The sequence below is a fragment of the Saccostrea cucullata genome, unplaced genomic scaffold, assembly GCF_032062105.1.
Source record: "Saccostrea cucullata isolate Sc308-1 unplaced genomic scaffold, CSIRO_AGI_Scuc_v1 ctg80, whole genome shotgun sequence".
Lineage (NCBI taxonomy): Eukaryota > Metazoa > Mollusca > Bivalvia > Ostreida > Ostreidae > Saccostrea > Saccostrea cuccullata.
Window position 1 is genome coordinate 205,726 of NW_026933907.1, and position 19,532 is coordinate 225,257.

General features: G+C 33.8%; 1 protein-coding gene across 10 annotated transcripts in view; it reads left to right on the forward strand.

Annotated features, from left to right (window-relative positions):
* Nucleotides 1–18,815, forward strand: part of LOC134239585 (uncharacterized) — a 35,676-nt gene extending 16,861 nt beyond the window's left edge. For 5 of the 10 annotated variants that reach the window (XM_062721759.1, XM_062721763.1, XM_062721760.1 and 2 more), the window contains exons 3-8: nt 8,215–8,342; nt 10,639–10,858; nt 12,292–12,312; nt 14,271–14,591; nt 15,130–15,192; nt 17,935–18,815. In XM_062721759.1, coding sequence (XP_062577743.1) covers nt 8,215–8,342; nt 10,639–10,858; nt 12,292–12,312; nt 14,271–14,591; nt 15,130–15,192; nt 17,935–18,041 — 860 coding nt within the window. In that variant the 3' untranslated portion in view covers nt 18,042–18,815. Of the gene's footprint in view, nt 1–8,214; nt 8,343–10,638; nt 10,859–12,291; nt 12,313–14,270; nt 14,592–15,129; nt 15,193–15,370; nt 15,386–17,934 lie in introns of all 10 variants that reach the window. The other 5 variants (XM_062721761.1, XM_062721767.1, XM_062721768.1 and 2 more) reach the window with 5 other exon arrangements.
* Nucleotides 18,816–19,532: the final 717 nt, after the last annotated feature.

The window sequence follows — 19,532 nt, forward strand, 5'->3', positions numbered from 1 at the left end:
ATTCAAACGCAGACAAGAGAAAATCAGTGAAATTGAAACTGTTAATTGAAAATAGAAACCCAATAATTCTACAGCTGAAAAATTTTATGACTTGGCAATAAAAGTTCATATCTGTATAGTAACACCCTTCTCAATAAAATTCTACTCATAATTGAGTTATATTGAATATCGTTCGTCGTTTCTCGACGAAGAAAAATTGGAATAACGGACTAGAGAGATATCTATAAGGCCCTTTTAGGGAAGAAACCAGCTTTGAGTTTGCTACCAATCAGTAACAACTGCTATAGTCTAGTAAGTCTAATTCACTTCGCCTGTCCCAGAAATTCTTTAAATGCTTTCATTAACCTCGGAAAGTAAGGAAAATGTTTACAGGTAAAAAAATATCTGAACGTGATTTGCTAATAATTTTCTGCAGCAAAACCTTTAACAGATAGCAACTTAATAGTTTAAATGTACTTTTTTTTTTTACACTTATAAGATGAAATTAAAGCTATTAGCAAATCTGCTGATTATATTTAAAAAAAAAAAGGGAACGGGGATATAAGCAAAAGGAATCAACACAGGCGATGAAGTTTGGGGGAGGGGCTCAAATCGATAAGTAACTATCATAAAAACAAAGTTCAAGGTCGATAGATTGCAAAACTTTTATTGGATTATGCTTTCTTTGTTGTATAACAGTACATCAATAATCCTTTTTAATGTGATACGCATTGTCTACATCAGGATTACATATAGAAAAACTAAAAAAAAATATTTTTAAGAACGTAATACTTTATTCTAATTAGACAGCTGCATATAAAACGCCTTTTATCAATAAGTAAAAAAGCATTACTTGAAGAAGAATATATCAATATTAAGGAAACTCGTAGCGCATTCGGAACACTACATAATCTCTATGAAGAAATTTCTGGTTTTTATTTTTCAATAGCTGCGAATAAAGCATTGTTTCCATCAATCGAAAATGTAATGATAAGCATATATTTTTGTCGGTACACATACATTTCTCAAGACCATATGTTTGATAGCATTGAACAATGAGTTATACTTTGCTTTTCTATGGATCTTTATGTGAAGCTAATAGGAAAATGACATGTACCATAAATCAATACCCCTCCACGTCACTCTTGCCCCTTTTTTATTTATTTTAAAAAAAAATGACAGAATTGCACCAACCCTGTCTGCGAAACTCATTTGTTCCGACTGAAGACTGGATGAGTCGTGTTTGCTGTACTTGTTGTCAAAATTCAAGATTGTTTTCTCGTTTTCTCGTGAAGATCTTGTAAATAGTTTTCGAGAGTTTTAGTTTCTTGCCAAATCCTAATTTTGCCTGAAAAACTGAATGAAAGTTGAAGTTAATTTATCTTTAAGACGTACCATTGCATTGTACTCTCGTGGATTTGACTGAAGGTAGACGGTTTACTTTTTATAGAAGACAAGGTTAAGTTAATGCCAAATTATGAATTTATTACTGCTAGTTGGCCAATTCAATTCACAATGAATAAAAAAAATTAAATGGAAAGTTTGTTTAAAAATACATTTTAAAATAATTTGATTTAGTAAACAGCATAGTTTGTATTGAAAACCTTGTTTTGTGTACCTATTTCTCAGAACAATTTTGCCAAACTGATGCGACAGAGGAGACCTCATTTCATGTATCAATTTTATCAGTCTTTGTACTTGAATATTATACAAACTTTTGCTGTGATCATCCCGGTGATCTTATACTTACTATAACTTTGTGATACCGACTATTGTCATTAGTATCATGCCTATACTGATTGTGCTAAATAAGAGTTCTTGAATAAATTTTGCTGAAATTCCTGATAAGTACCATAAAGATGAAAAAAACCCGATTTCCTCCTAAAAGGTGCGTCAGGTTAATGATGAACTGATACCTGTGCTTATTTATAAAACACCTCGCAGTTATTTATTTCAATATAATAAGAAAAGTTTCTAAATGTTACAATTAAAGCCACTCATGTTTATACGCAGTCCATTTAAAGTTATACAAACAGTGAAGCAGGGCCCAATAAATAGTCCATTTATTCAAATTGCCTTTTTATTGAATTCATTCATTTTATCTATTTTCTGGGTAACCGATACCTGCTTTTTTTATTTCGTACCTTTAATAAGTGCATAAAATAGACTGTCACTGGTCTATTTTTAAAATCGTTATTTATGTTTAAGTATATCATTAAGGGAAGACGGCAACATTCCACTTCCTCGAGAGCAAACCTATTACCGTCCATTTGCCACGGGAACTGTGATTTGCTGTCTCCCTCTATGAGACACTCGGTTTTGTCTCGGGAGTCGCCCACGTGGCGCAGTGGTTAGAGCGTCTGCTCTAGAGTCGTGGGTTGGAATCCCACTATGGGACATAGAGACCGGTCCATCGAATGAGACTGTATAAACCGAGGTCCCGTGTCGCAGAAGGTGCTGGCACGAAAAAGATCCCTCACTGCTCAATGGCCCTGAATGCCGAGCATACGACAAAATTTGCAGCTCTCCACCGGCAAGTGGTGGCGTCTCCATATGACGTGAAAAAATCTCGAGAGGGAGGTTAAACAACATACAATCGATCAATCGTCTCGGGAAATAGACTTGCTCTCGGGGAGCTTGAATTTTGCTGACTCCCTCCCTTAATGATATACTTTCCGATATAATGTAAAATTTTGAAATGATTTTAAATGGTAGTCTGTGTTTTCGTAGTAACATTTGGTGAAAGGATTTTGTATTGATCTGTGTGATTAAACGTGGAAAAAACATACTTCAAGAAATCTCCTTATAGTGAAATAGAAGTAAAAGCTGTTTTGTTGTGAGCTTGCAGTTTATCTTTTTTTTTATCAGAGCTGTTTTTACAAAATCTTAAGTTTGTATTAGCTGGTTGAAAACACCCAAGAAAAACACAAGTGAATGAGCTAGGTTATGTTTTTGTTAGGACAGTTGTTCATTATATATCTACAAGTCAGGAAGAGGGAAACACGGTCAATCATTATATCAAATTTAAACATGAATCAAGCTACAAAGAAAAATAGACGGGAATCAATGCTTCATGTATATATTATAAAGTGAATGAATTTCACTTTTGAAATAATTTTGTCAGTATAATATAATTTATTGAAACACATTGAATGCCAGATCGAAGAGAAGGTAAATAAATAGAATAACGCGAGATATTAAACAAATATAAATTAGGGAGGTGTGTGAGATTTTGACAGAAAATTGAAGTATGGATTTCCATTATATAGATACAGTCATTTGAGCAGTTAATTAAAATGAGGCAACTCTGACGTAATCCTCTGTATTTTGATTCATCATTCAGTCATTGTCAATAAGTTTCAAATCGCAATTGAAAAATCATTTCTTTTCATAATCTAAACTTCAAAGAAAAGGAACACAGAGCAGGATTGTCTTAGGAAATGTGCATTAGCCTCATGAGAATGCACTTCATCATACAAAATTATATCTGACCTTTTATATATATCTTTTAGCTTAGCTGTAAGAACACGTATATATAACGAATTGAATTATTTTTCATTGATATATTTCAGTTTTTTATCGTAGTTTTACGAGTGCCATTTATGGCTGCATCGGCAATATAATGTTTTAATTATATGAATTTTTATATAGAAAAGCAATTTTGTTAATTAACTGTTTTAGTAAATTAAGAAGGAAAAAAAAAACTTGAATTCCCAGTGTATTATGGATATAAATGACAGGATAGAATTTGAATTTGCAGATTGGTTTATTGATAAATGACTTGCATCACGTACTTGTATTCAACGTTCAGAATACTAGTACTCAATATGAGAGCATCCAATATTGTCTCGTGCTAAAACTGTTCAAAATAAAACATTCATTCACAGAGAACTGCAACAGAGAGTATTATTTAATCATTAACAGGTAAAACATGAAGCTAGACAATTTTTCCTTTTGTCAGCGAAAGTCCCCTCTGAAATACAAAGCTATCAAATCTTCAAAAGTAAACTTTCTTTCTTTTAAAGGGGCTGGGTGGTTGTGGCCATTTTTACACTATTTTGATCTCCATTAGAAGAAGAGCTCCATATAAAGATATAATAAAATGATCAAATTTTAAAGCTAAAATTTATGAAATTTTTCTTTGCCAAATGATATTTGATAGCTTAAGATATAGTTGATAGCTTAAGATATCATATCCCAATCTTTAAGTTATAAGTATCTGGTGGTTAATAAAAAAATAATTTGTTGACCCCCTAGCCTCCTTAAGCTGTTGTAAAATTTCTTTTATCCTTAACTCTGTAATAAAATATTCACCTATATGCTCTTGTTATCCATAGATAATTGTATTTTCGTTTGATAATTACACAACCTACTTTCATTATTAAGGTACAAGTATCATAATTTTCTAGTAGAGCTACGAGGTAGATAAGCGAATCAAAAAGCCCCTATTGTCAGGTGGGCAAACCATTCACAAGTTCTACATTATTCCGTTAGGATGTAAAAGCCTAAATCTATTACACGGAGCCTTTCCCTATAATACGTTTGCAACACAACATCGTAATCACTTGCAGTAGCATGTCGCTGGAGTTGTTGGTTGAAATTGACTGTGACAAGCCGCAGTTTCGTAATGATTTTCCCGGTTAACACATCCGGTGGATGCTCCTCCAAATGAGACAGCAATACTATGTCATGTGTCATCTCGCAACAGTGGGGGGCCACACTCAAATTACGTCTACAAACATTCATATTCTCCATAAACCTCAATTCTCCACACTCAGTACAGAGACGATTCAGCTGCCATGGTGCACAGATTCTGTAGTTCTGTAAATTTCTTGTAATTGCCAGACCCTCTGTCTCTTTCAGTTTTATTTCCTGTTTCCCCAACTTCAGGGGTCGGTGTTACTTATTTTTGGTCTATTAAGATCTTGTATAATGTCATTAACTACACAGATATGTTTCAAAATGTAGAGATTTTAGATTATCCCTTAACTTCTGAGAGAAAGTGCATACCGACAGGAAAGGAGTATATACACAATACTTTCATCAGATTCGAGTAGTATGACATTGTATAAAGCATTTATGTATCACTGATTTGACAATTATAATAATGAACGGTCAGAAAGATTTAAGACTATGAAATAAATCTTTTTAGCACTCTTCGGTTGAAAAGTTTTTTTTTCTATAAAGTCACTGAATATAATAGATGAAACACAAGTGAGAGCTTCATTACAAAATGCTGATTAAAGTTTGTTCAAATCTTGAGTCCCGGGGGTTCGGTGGAGCCACAATAGTCGATCAAAGTTTGACAGAGAAATACATAAGAAAAAAAAACTCAGAAAATCTTCTCAAGAACAGGAATGTCATGATTAGTCATATAGTTGATAATGGAGCATACTCAAGTAGCCAAATTAATAGTTCAAAGTTTTGAAAGTTCCTTAGAAAATCTGTAGATTCAAATTTGTGCAAATCAGGTCCTCTTTCCTCCCACTTTTATTGGTTCACCTGAGTCAGGTGACTTACATGTGTTACTACATGTATCTGTTTTTGTCCGTCGTCGTGCGTTTGTGCGTTAACATTTCAACATTTTCTTCTCTGAAACCTCTCAACTAATTTCAACCAATTTTGGCACATAGTGTCTATGGGTGGAGGGGAGCAAAAATTGCGAATTTCATGGTCCCTGCACCCCGGAGACCTGAGAGGTGGTACCAACCACTAAAATTAATGTAAGTCCCCAGGGTTGAGGGTTCTAGTGTTAGGGCGGGACTGTGTAGATTATATAGGGAAATTGCATTATTTCTTTGAAAACATTCTTCTCTGCTCCTGGGTATTAAACAAACAAACCTATAATGTATAGTTATGCCGAGTCATTCAAAAATTGTGAATTTCATGGCCCCAACGTCAGGGGTTCTGATATTAGGGTGGTACTCTATTGGTTATATACATGTAGTCAACATACATAAATTCTTGGAAAATCTTCTCTGCTCCTTGGTATTAAGCAAACTAACAACATGCATAATTATAATGAGCAAGGTCCCTTCTTTCAAAATTATGAATTATATGGCAGCAGGATCAGGGGTTCTGGTGTTTGGGCGAGGCTATATTGATTATATTTTGTTTACAGGGAAAGTTTCGCCCCGTTTTATTTTCGCCCCTTTCACCCTTGTCACAAGTCGGAAAACTCAAATAACACATTATAAAAATCCTTAAACAGAACTATGACTGGGCGAATTCAAAATTAGACAAAATTGTAAGCAAGTGAAAAAGCATTAATTCTTTGAAAATCTTCTCTGCTCCTCGGTATCAAACAAACTACAGCAAAACTAAATACAGAGTTAAGATGAGAAAGAGGCACCCTCTTCCAAAATTGTGAATGTCATGACCGCAGGATCAGGGGTTCTTTTGATAGGGCGGGGCTCTATTGGTTATATTGTGAAAATGCATAAATTCTTGGAAAATCTTAATTCTCCTCTGCTCCTGGGTATTAAGCAAGTGAACTTCATACAAAGTTTTTGGATGAGCAAGGGTCCTTCTTCCAAAATTGTGAATTTCATGAGTCCAGGGTCAGGGGTTCCGAATTTAGGGCGGGGCTCTTGGTTATATAGCAAGGGTCCTTCTTCCAAAATAGAGAATTTCATGAGTCCAGGGTCAGGGGTTCCGGTTTTAGGGCGGGGCTCTTGATTATATAGCAAGGGGTCCTTCTTTCAGAATTGATCGCCTGCGTGGTGCAGTGGTTAGAGCGTTCTGCTCAAGAGTCGCGAAGGAGCTGATCCTTACGTCGCGGGTTCGAATCCCACTGTGGGGCGTGGAGACCGATCCTATGGATGAGACCGTTTAAACCAACGTCCCGTGTCGCAGTAGGTGCTGGCACGAAAAAGATCCCTCACTGCCCAATGGCCCTAAGTACCGAGTATAGGATAAAATTTGCAGCTCTCCACCAGCAAGTGGTGGCGTCTCCATACGAGTGAAAAATTCTCGAGAGGGACGTTAAACAACGTACAATCAATCAATCTTTCAGAATTGTGAATTTCAAACTCCCTAGGTCAGGAGTACTAGGGGGGGGGGTCTAATGATTACTGAAAACGAAGTTATGCGTTGAAATCTGCTTTTGGGTTCCTTTGAGGTGGGACACTGTTAATTATAGCTGATTACTACTGATTAGTTAAAATGCATTTTTTTTTGTTCCCCTACTCCGCCCATGGGTTTTAAGTAACCAAACAAGCATACTAAGTGAGAAGTTATGATGTGCAATTGTCCCTTTTCTCAAAGTTGTGAATGTCATGACCTCTTGTTTAAATCACAAACCAAATTCAATCTTTAGAAAGTTGTTACATGATGTTCAGGTGACCTATAAGGCCCATGGGCCTCTTGTATTTTAACTTCTAAATACTGAAATGAGTTATGCTTTTTCTTAAACAAGGTGAGCGTTGTGTCTTTTAATACTTCTGTTTTACCTTACACAAAATAGTTAAATTTCGTGGAAAACTGAAACTTTATTCCCGATGACCTTGAGCACACATACATATTTATTTAGGTTTTGAGCATCTCATTAGATGACAGTGCTATTATCATGTATCAGCTGCAATGTTACAAGTAATCTGTATCCTATAGTGTTAACAGAACTTCATTTCAGTCTGTGTTATAAAGTTTATCAGTAATCAAAATACCTAGATTGATGTGTTGACATCAGGCCTTTACACGATGTTTTATACGGAACCGTTTTAAAATACACACTCTAACAGACAAGCAAGAGAATGTATGCGTCCGCCAACGCCGATGTCGATTACAAAAATGAAATGTTGAATCAAAAAAGATATTTTTAAAAGATCTGTCTCAAAATTAATAAATCATGATTATTTTAGACTAAAACTGCAAATTTCTACATTTTTGCCCGAGATGTTTGAAATATCTTGATGAAATACATCTTGGATAGTTTATATAATCCATCAGCAATTTCCAGATTTAAAAGGTCTTTTGTGTATTTGTATGTATGTATGTTTTTTTTTTAATTTACCCTTTTAAAAAACTGTAGGGTAAGGAAATGATATATACCAGCTAGGCAGCTACGCCGGAGTAGTTTCAAAAGCAATCTTTTCCCAGTTTCATAAAACTTTAAAAAAAAAAAAATAAATAAAACAGATACTCAGTACCTATAATTCAGAAGCCTTCAAATGCATTGTACAATACTATTCTTAATCAATGGCACGAATGCTTATTGTCAGTAAACATTTTTTGCAGTGACTTCCGCTTTCCACAAACGGCAGGTAGCGCCTTCTTTCCTTGACACCGGTCGTCGTAACATCACCGTGCCGAGGGGTGGACTAGCAGAACTAAGATGTAAAATAAGAAACCTAGGACCAAAAGAGGTAGGAAAAGGCATATCCCGACTTTAATAAATTTAAATGAATATTCTGCAATGTTAACGCAAATTTAGAAAAAAAATATTTTGCAAATAAAGACAAGAAAGCAAGCAATTACTACAAAAAAGAAATAAATTTAAAAAAAATGACGAGACATATGATGAGCCACTTGATTCGCGAGCTATGTGTGTACTGAGAAACAAGTGATTGAATATAAATGTCAATGCCATACATATTCACGGTTATAATAACTTGATTTCCAATACATGTAAAATTGCTGTGAGTTGTCTGTAAATAAACATTCATCAAATGTTGTGACATACTACTTTTTAGACATCAATAAGAATAGATTGATGAGAACATACTCAGGTTAGGGAATTATTAGATGAGAAATATGCTTGAAATGTACCTACAGAATGTAACCAACAGAATCCTTAAGTTGTGCTACAATGTCACATATGCCCAGCGGGCACCTGCTTCAGGATTTCAAGAGTCGGTGCCCGAATTACAGAAGAGAAATCGAAACAGATACCATCAAGGCCCCGAAGTTAAAAGTGTAAATAGAAACAGAGAAATATCAACGAAACGTTTGATGTCTTAGGAATTTTGCGGTTAACGAGAACACTATCTTTTATATGAATAGCATAATTCCACAAAAGAGATGTCAGGTGAAATAATTTATAACATTAATTATAGATCGCTTCCATGTGAAGTTTTTGTTCACAAAATATACATATAGTTTTTGCTGGCGATGTTTGGCATTAAAATTGAACGAATTATACATGATATATTTCTATGATTTTGTCTTTATTGAATTGTATTTAATTATTCGATGATTCTTTGTAGAATTATCAAGCGGAATCAATTAACATTTTTCCCTCTGTTAACTGTCATTTTGTCGAATTTTCTGAGAAGTGATCCGTCTGCTTGTCGCGTTAAATTGATTTTTTTGATGTAGTGTCGGAGACGTTTTTGACAAATATCAAAGAAAAATTGACGCCGGTTGATTTACCGCCAAAAGACAAGGTTGTACCACCGTATAGCGTGGTACTGATAATAACTGAACTCGATATGATTATATGAGAGATATATACTTTGATGTACCACACTACAACACCCTTGTCTCAAGGTTGACAAATGTTTATTTCAGTAGGTAAATCCCTGTAGCACTATAGAAACATCTAGTCGTCCCCTGTTACCTATGTATTATTGTAATGATTTGTGGATGCCCCCAGATACAGGTTATGTATATCTTTGTATTCCATCTCTTCTCCCCTTATATCTGAGTTACTAGCTTAAGACGGGTCACTTCCGGGTTACCATGTATCGACATGTAGAACCCTCCCCCCTTCAAAAAAGGTCTGGCAGGTAAATGTAGTCTGAATCTGCAGCAAAACAGTGAAAACGGCGACTGTTATAAAAAAAAATGTAAACCTAGGTTCATTTAAGACTGTACTTTTATTCCTAGTGTCAAGTTAAATTCTGCTATGATCTTTATTGCATAATTTTAATTAAGCATATGTTATATAAGATGAGGTGTAATTAAAAGACCACAGAACATCCGTTTTTATGGATTCAAACTTGTGTATAGTGGAATATCATATTGAATCAATGTCTGTATCAGATCTTATTAGAAACCAAAAAGACGCACATGCACACTTAAACAGCGTTAACATAAACTTATTTATAGACGTACATTCCGTCTTGAAATTCCAACTTAATTTGATGAATATGAATTTCCAATTTACATATATTATTGCATTTGTTATTTACTAACAATCTCTAATTTGCACCTTGTGCCTATTTTTTATTGTATTAGTGGACAACTCGCAAGTGTTAGGTTACGTTTATTATCATAGACAGAAAAGGGTTCCAAGGTTACGAAAATACATGTACACACAATTGATATTTAAATGTTTTGCGTAAATTTTAAAAAGTGAGAAATTATATCAAGCGATTTTAAATTGGAACCCAAAATATTTTTAATTCAACACTTTGATATTCAAATATAGAAATCTAGCTAAAGAAATTCAGTTCCGCTCTAAATGGTTATTGGAATCATTTAAAATAGCCAGACTAAACATGTACTTGTGAAAGTTGAAATATTGCCAACCGTTGAATGATTTATTAATCGTCAAGAGTCAAAGTTTAGCCATGCATCATATTATTTATAGATACTTAATTAGATTTCATGTTGATTAATCATTTGTTGATCAGTTATGGAATATTAAAGTAAATATCAACTATGTTTGTAATTAATGAATTTTCCCCGTCATAATAACGTGAGGATTTTATGACGTAGGTAGCGTGGAGAAAGCTGTCGATGGATTACCCTTTGACCGTGGGCACCTTCGTGTTTGAGAAGGACGAACACATTAGTGTGGATCACAAGCCCATTTCTGACAACATAGCAGAATGGAACCTGATTATCAAGAGGGCAGAGCCCCGCCATTCCGGCACGTACGAATGTCAAATCAGCGCTACAAGAGTCCTTACGTACCACGTACATTTACATGTACTCGGTAATTATAACACTGCTCTTTTTCAAAACTTCATCAAATACATCTCTAATTCTTAAAGATTAAGCTGCATATGATTTTTTGTTCAGTAAGTACTTACCATATATTGGGTATTTTTAGCGGGGTGTTAATTCTGGCTTATTTATAGCGGTTTCGTAGTAAGCCACTAAAATTTTGATCGCCAAATTCACCCTTCATTATCAATACTGGATACAAGAAATATCACATTAATAACATTTATAGTTTACTGTATAAGCACTCAAACTTTCATCTGTTATTGTATATCCTCAAACTTTTGTGTAGATTGGTATTCCAACGAATATTAAACTTACTGTAACTTATCCAAAAGACGAATTTCCTCTCTTTTGCAATGTCACAGTACAGTACTCCGTGTCCGCCAAAAATAAAGTTGCGCTAAAATTATTGGCATACCTTTGAGCAAGCAATACGTCGACGTATATTTTACACCAGCCTAAGAGACCCGTTATACGATATATTATACAATGTATGTATTTGAAATTGAATTTTACTTCGCATACAAATTTTGGATACTCGTTCTTAAAGTGATAGCTTGGCTTTAACAAATTCACACAAATACGTGTCACAGTCTTCAGTTGACTTATATGGTGTTAATGTGCAAATGTTCATGTACAATTCATAGTTTATAGGATTTTCCCTTTATCTAATGAAATTTTAAAGCCCTAGGTGCACATGTACATCACTTTAGAGTTATTTTTAAAATTCACTTTTTACACCAGTGGACTTTTCGCGACAAAGATTCAAAAATAAAGTGCCCTGAAAGGATAGTCCGAATGAATTTTGACGGAATAGCAATAATGACAATTTAAATTTTTTTGCAATAAAACTACTGTCTAGACATTTTTCCCTCTGAAACTCAATTTAGAAAGCTTTCTCTTATTTTGTATTAAGTATTTGTCTAAAGAAAAGTTATTGGTAATATCGGCCTCTTGCCAATTGAATGAAAAGTATTGATCCTTGGAACTTTAATAAAAAGTGTGGATATAGGCGTAATCAAGCGTTCTAATTAAACGTCAAAGAGAGATTCGGTTATTTGTCAAACCTCTGGAATCAAACACCCAAAACTAGCAGCACCATTGATTGGGACGTGTGTTCTAAGACGTTAGGTTGACTAACGGTCATACAAACTGTAATTTAACAATGATATATGAACTGGAAACTGCTACATGTATTTGGCGTTTGGCCTAAGATACAATCTTATTTTTACTGGAATTGTTCGCCATGTTGCCCTTCAAATTCTCCCTCTTTGGAATTTCGTTGAATTTGATATAAAGTAAAACCTCCCACTTCTTTTAAAAATTAATAGATTTAAATGATTACCTTTATACATGTAACTTTAGTATGGATTACCTTTAAAAAGTGTTTATTTACACAAAGTTTGATATTTATTTTTTCAGAATCTCCTGCAGATGTTTCTGGTGAGTAAAATTGTTATTATAACTCTCCGTATGAAAACCAATTAACCTTTAATGAACAGCAAGTCATATTGTTAAACTTTGAAATGAAGTTTCTGTAGAATGAAGAATTCGTCAAAAAGGAGGAAATTACAACGTAAAACTTTGGCAGATTATTGATGCATTGTTATTCTCTCTATACTTTTAACATTAAATATAGAAGAGATATTGAAATTGTTATTAGTAGATAGGGTTTTATTTAAATTGTTAGCTTTAAAAATAGATATTTTCTAAACTTCATCCTATTAAATATGGATGGTTATGACAGAAAAAACGAGGCGAGGTAACGTTAGACTTAAAGCAATATGAGCTGCATTTTTGAAAATGTTATTTTGCTGACAAAATATTTTACGATTATGATAAAGTTGTATGTAACTTAACACTTTATGATCAATTAGACTAAAAAAAAGCAGAAAAATACTTTTATATACAATTCAATATACAGTTTTATATAAGAAATCATTATTGTACAGGACGACAGTAATGTAATTTTGATTCAATCGAAGCTTATAAATAGTTCTTCCATCGCAAATATGAGCAACAGAAGTTTATTAAACGTTATTTTTTCTGTCATTGAAATAGTTATTTACAATTTTGCAACAAAAAATTCCGACATCAGAGTTACAGCTCATATAGCTTTAATTACATGTAATACTTATATCTATAGTTAAATATAAGAAAAAATCTCACTAGCAGAAAGTCATAATTAAGGAAAAATGTACCATTGAAAAAAAACTTTAAGCTTTAGCATGATATTTTTAGTTCACCTGTTCATCCATTGTTCCTCATCCGTGGTTGTCCGTCCATTTGTGATTTTTTCACATTTTCAACTTCTCAAGAACCACATGGCCAATTTAAAACAAAGTATAAAGCATCCTTGTGTAATGTGAATTAAAATGATGAACATAGCCCCTTACAAAAAAACTTAATTAAAAAAGAAGACAAAAATAGAATGTGGTCATTAAAAATCTTCTCATCTGAGAAAGCAAAAACTTATGTACAAGCATCCTGGGGTAAAGTAGATTCTAAATTGTTCAAATCATGCCCCCATGGGATAGGTTGGGGCCACAATGGGGAATCCAAGTATAACAAGGAGAATTTTTATGAAAAACAGCAGGGTAAAAGTGGCTCATGCGAGAGTTGTAACCCCATGGGCCTGTTGTTTCCTAAACATAGGCATGACATAGGCTAATTAACATAACATTGATCAACTCGGCAATGCATCATTTTCTTCCATAAAAAAATTTAGAAAAGCTTTTGGTTACTTCTTTTTATGCCCCCTTCGAAGAAGGGAGGTCTTATTGCTTTGCTGCTGTCTGTCGGTCCACTTAGTTTCCGTTCATTTTCTTCACAACCGTTGCAAATACTGAAATGAAATTTGGTATACAGATCTACATATCAGATGAATATCTAGATCAAGTTCTGTTTTGGGTACGATCACGTCATTTTTAACAGAGGTAATTTTGTATACACATTTATCATTAAAATTTCTAGGTCGAATTCGGTTTTCGGTACGATTTAGCTATTTTTGACAGAGTTCTGCCATTCCGACCTAGAAAAATTCCAATTATTTGGGGGGAGGAGAGCATAATGTTTTTTACGAAATCTCTTGTTATATTTTGAAAATACCCCGGTATTGAAAAAAAAATACTGGGGTTCCTTGTTTGACCTACATCCGCCATTTTATATTTCCTAAGGACCAATAACTCCTGTTGTCTAGGTTTTAATGTTCTTTTTGTTACCTCTGTAAAACTATTGCTCCCTGTTCTAACATAACCCAGCAGACAAAATGACTCGTGACAAACTACACAAAATTATGTCTTCAAATTTAACGTTTTTAAGAAATCGTTCGTAACCTTCCAACTGTTATAAATGAAAAAAAAAGTTTTTTTGTATGATGATAAAAGGCTATGTTCTTTCAGCAATAGAGTTGGACGGTACGAAGTATGTAAACTTGTACGATCCTATAAAGCTAACATGTAATGCAACATTCGGAAAGGATGCCTTGTCCAGTGCGCAGGTGGACTGGTTCCATAATGGACAAATCATCAAATCTGGTGATGCCCAGTGGTTAAACCGACTTCGAATCACTCAATACATAACATCCGACGGTCGGACCATTGTTAGCCAGCTCCATATATCCCACAGTCTCCAGAGAGACGACGGACGATACGTGTGCCGGACGATAAACTACCTAACTGACCGACAGGAGACGGACAGCATGGACGTCATCGTCCTCAATAGTAAGTATTCACAGTTACTGCTGGTCACCCCACCACCGCGGTCCACTGGGATTCGCGGTGACGCTCACCCAGATACCTCTGGTCCTCCGTATTTGTATAAGGTAAAGTTTATTTTTTCTCATCATTCAACACAAGCGATATCCATCTCTTAGAATACTTTGTCATAAAAAAGCTTGCTTTTAATTGTTTAAAAGTAAATATCTATAAAATTGCAGAATTGCAAGCTCTAAACTCTTTCTTCTACTGTGCTTGCCATGCAGTTTTCGTATTATAGTTTTTTTTATCTGCGCACTTCATTTAACACTGCTTCAAATGTGACAAGAAGTAACTTTGAATACTTCAAGAGGATTGACAAGTGCTTATTCTCCATTTTTTTGTGATTTAAACATGCTTTTGAACATTTGTCAACCATGTTACCAGTCCTAAGGCAAGCATGATATCAGCTTTCGATTCTACAGTATTAGCACTAGATTTGCAGCAAAGATAAGTTAATAATTTTATAATGTTCAAGGTTTATAAAATGTATTTTCTTTTATATGATCTGCAGCAAACAAAGACAACATCATAAAGAGAACTGGAGACAATGGTAAGTATACCTGTAGTACGCATGCGCAATGTCGTTGATTAGCTTAATCAATATAAGTAATAATATAATAAACACAATATTTCTCTGTTTCATCGTATAAAACCATCAGGTTTTTTCTTCGTTTTTGTTATAGTTTTAGCATTATCTTAAAAGCAATAAACTGACTGTTTAGAGGGTTTTTTTTTATTTTCAGCTGGCATTCATGAAAGTGAGTAATTTTTTAAGAACTCTAATATTTTAAACGGTTTAACCCCACTTTTCCTCATTAAACCAAGGGAAAAAGTCTGCCTTTTTAGAAAAGAGTCGAGAGCATGTGCACTCCTTTGAAAATTAGATCAGCATATTTCCTATTATTTACGATAATGTTAATGAAGGAGGCTATTAGAATGCAGATGTGATGAGCCAAGTTGACTGTTTATCTAGTATATTATAGTCTTCACCAACTCTTAATTACACAAGGTATCAAAATGGCTTATGAAATAAATATAGAGTCTTTAAATCTCTGCTAGATATTGCTAGAAGGACAAATAATTTGATACACAAGAATTTTAGAACAAAAACATGCTATTTCCAGTCTCTGCCAAAATAATCGCCATTCTTTGCACACCATATTTATAAAGTTTTGTATGAATGTAAATGGGTAATTAGGAAATATTGCAAAACCATAGCAGCAATGCATAAACTGTTGTTTAACAAAAGACACGTGCAGTGGATCATAGGAGATTTCCTTGGAATGTTGTTGATTTACACAACTCCTCTCTAGGGTTGGCCAATCAAATTTAACAGAGTGCTTCACTTCGGATTTGTGACAGTTCTCGTATCTAAACTGGTATCCATAACAAGATTTTTCTATGGAGTTCCTATGTTGATTGGTTCCCTTGGTGGTTGTCGAATGTCGACTTCTGCAATAAATCTTTCTCTCCTTTATTACCGTTTATTCGCTGTTTCTGCGGTGTATCCTGAATTCTTGCTGGTACAAAATAGTGTTTGACATTCTTTGCGAAATTAAATATATGTATACTAAGAAACTGATAATGATGGGTGATAAGTTATTGCTGTCACTATATAAATAGATAACTAGTACATCTGTAAATAATTATTTTGATATTGTTTGAAATGGACATCTCTTTGCGGATATTAGTTTGTAATTCGCAATGTCCTGTTTCTATGTGGAAATCAAGCAAATGGATAAAATATTGCTTCTTTCACATAAATAAATAGATTGTTGCAACGCACATATAATATAGGAACATCTTTGATTTGTGTTTGTCTGTTTTTCCCTAGAAAAAAAAAAACTCGCAATTCTTGTAATTCTTTTTTTAAAAGAATGCTGAAATTGACACTTTAAAGTTATATTAGAACCAACAGTAGGCCATTATCACCCATCATAAACAAAACTTGAAGATGTATGTTGGTAGCTAAAGGCACCACAAAAACAGAATGCGAAACAGTACAGGTGGATTCACTTGCACTTGGAGGATGAAAAGTAAATAATATGTAAAATAAAAATAATAGTCGATTCAAAGATAAATTCAGATTTATTGATTCAAATTTTGAAGTTGAAAACATTCCTTTTCAAAAGAGCAGGTGTACAAAAACGCCCACTGAGAAGAATTATGTTCTCAGAGAAAAATCTCTGCATCATTTTGTAGCTTCTAATATACATTCCTAATCAAAATCAATCGGCTCATAATTCGAGAAAATGCATTCCTATCTATGTTTTGTATGATGTTTTGGAATCGAGGGATTTCAAAAGAGATCCTAACAAAAATGTAAACATTCTATGATGTGTATGTTCTTCATCAACACCTTTTAGCTGAGTGAAAGAAAATTTCCAATAAATCGTCGCAACTTTCCTGCTTACTAGTATCTATAAAATTGCACATTATATACATATATATACCGTGCTATTAGCAATTAATTTGTTGCTCTTAGCAGGCAGTAATCATGCGATAATTGGTTTGCCTATAAATATACGAACAAACCATTTCTGTTTATAATACACTCTTTCTTTTATCCCGATGTCGTTATAGCACATGATTTACTTATAATGTGTGCACTATTTACGATAAAATATCAACGAGCTATGAATATTCTTTAACCAAATGAATACATTAAATGAATATAGTTAACATTTCCAATGAATGCTTTTATATTTTTTAATAATGAACATGAATTTATGACATTTTAACCCTAACGCATAGGATGATATAGTGCGAATCTACAATCTTAACGTATTCTAGTAGTAAAAATCATTTTGTGAGAATTAAGGTATTTCATAGTATGAAAACTTCGGTGATATAATACCGTATGAATTATTAAACTGCTTATAGAATCCTAGTATCAAGTTCTATCTTGATGAATTTACTGTAAATCACGTTTTATTCGCGAGAACTTTATTTTCGCGTAATAACTCGAGACAATGAGCGCGCGAAAATTTCATTCTCGCGTATAAAAGTATTCCGTACGATTATATAGAGGAAAACAACAATTTGTGAAAAATGTCTCGCTAATAAAGAGTCAACGGCTATCTCGCGAAAATAAGGTGTCGCGAAAATTTAGTGATCTACAGTAGTTGTACATACGTGTACATATTTTTTAAAAGATTTTTTTGGGGTCAGAAAAAAAGAATTACTTCAGCTGTTCTTTCCCAGAATGTTTCTGTAAAAATCTAGCTTTAAATTACTCTTTTGATTAAATTCAGTTAAATGTCTTGATAGCAACTCTGATGTTTGATCGACGTCCATTTACTTTTAGGCGGAGGAACGGAAGTGGCAGGGCAGTCTGGGAAAAATTTGTCTGGTCATGTGACAGCTTCCATATTTGTGAACATACTGCTTTTCTTAATTGTGATTTTAAGGTGAAAGCATAGACACCTAAATGAAATACAATGTTTGTGGAGTGTATGGACAGACCAGTCACAAAGATTTTTAGGAACAAGGACCACCCCTACATTTGTGAGTATCGGTGTTAATCCGAGTGTCGCTGAGGAACAGTACGGAACACCGATGAGGGATTATATTCGTCAGAATTCCTGCCATCAGAAGGCAGTCTTGAGGTCTGTGTTGGGCGGATTCAGTAAATTTTCACATATCGTTTACTGACGTGAAAACTTTGTCCGTCCATCCTTTAAATGTACGATATAAGAGAGAGAGAGAGAAAGAGAGAGGGAGAAAGAGAGAGAGAGAGAGAGAGAGAACTATTTTTCTAAGATTGTGCATACATGTCTGTTGTTTTGTGATGCGACTGGCTTGTTTACTTAGTTTTGCTGAAGAATTTTGTTTTACCAAGATATGGATATCTGACAATTAACAGAAAGATTTACTTATTCTATACTTTGAGTGGTGAAACTAAACCAACATGTATTTACATGTACTTTTTGTCTTCTTTCTTTAGTTTTTTATCAGATTTAATTCAGTCTGGATGATCAAAACATGTTCTAATTCAGTATATAGGGCGTTCATTTTCAGTTCCATGCATAATGTCGTAGTTGTACATTCAAATGTAGAATTTTTCACCAAAAAGTAATCATTTGTTAGACTTGTTGATCATCTTTATTAAATGGTGTACTTTTTATCTTATTTCTGATATGATTTTTGTGAAGAATGTTAAAAAATAATTAAATTGATTTAAATTTATATTCCTCATTTGTCACTTTTTTGTTTCCATGATAAAAATAATAATGGTTATTTATGTGGTCTTTCTGGCGTTCATTATATTTTTTATTTCCTCTTGTTCACACTCTGCCTGAAAAACAAGATTTATTACCAGATAAACCGGCCTATAACTACTGCTTTTTATCGCTACAACTGGAGTTGATGATCTATTGATCTGGTTTTAACCAAATCTCTTAATTTGGTACTGGTAAAAGTTAAATGTCCACGAGGAAAGGAAAGATGAACATTTTTTTCTGAGGGGAGGAAAATGGTACATTATTTAATTAAGTCTAAAATAACGATCAGAATTGAAGAATTTAATCAGTTTGATATGACGTTTTGTGTAATCAATTTCCTTTCGTAACAAATTTTAATACTTGCATATGATAAAAAGTATGGTTTTAACTTAATGTCTAGATATTAACATGTTTAATTGTAAAATTTTGTCAGTAGTTGGTCATATGTCAAATGATCTGATCAACAATCTTCGACCCTTTATTTTTTATCTTTGTTTTTGTTGATTGCTTCCAATAAGTAATTTTGTCTATACATGGAGAAATGTTTCATTAATTGATTCTGAAAGTTATCAAATGAAAAAAAAGCCTGAAAGTTTTTTTTCTTGATCCCCCCACCATCCTGTTCGAGGCAAAGTCTGGTCCTTACTGGCCACAGTTCTTTGATGATAAGACATTACACTAC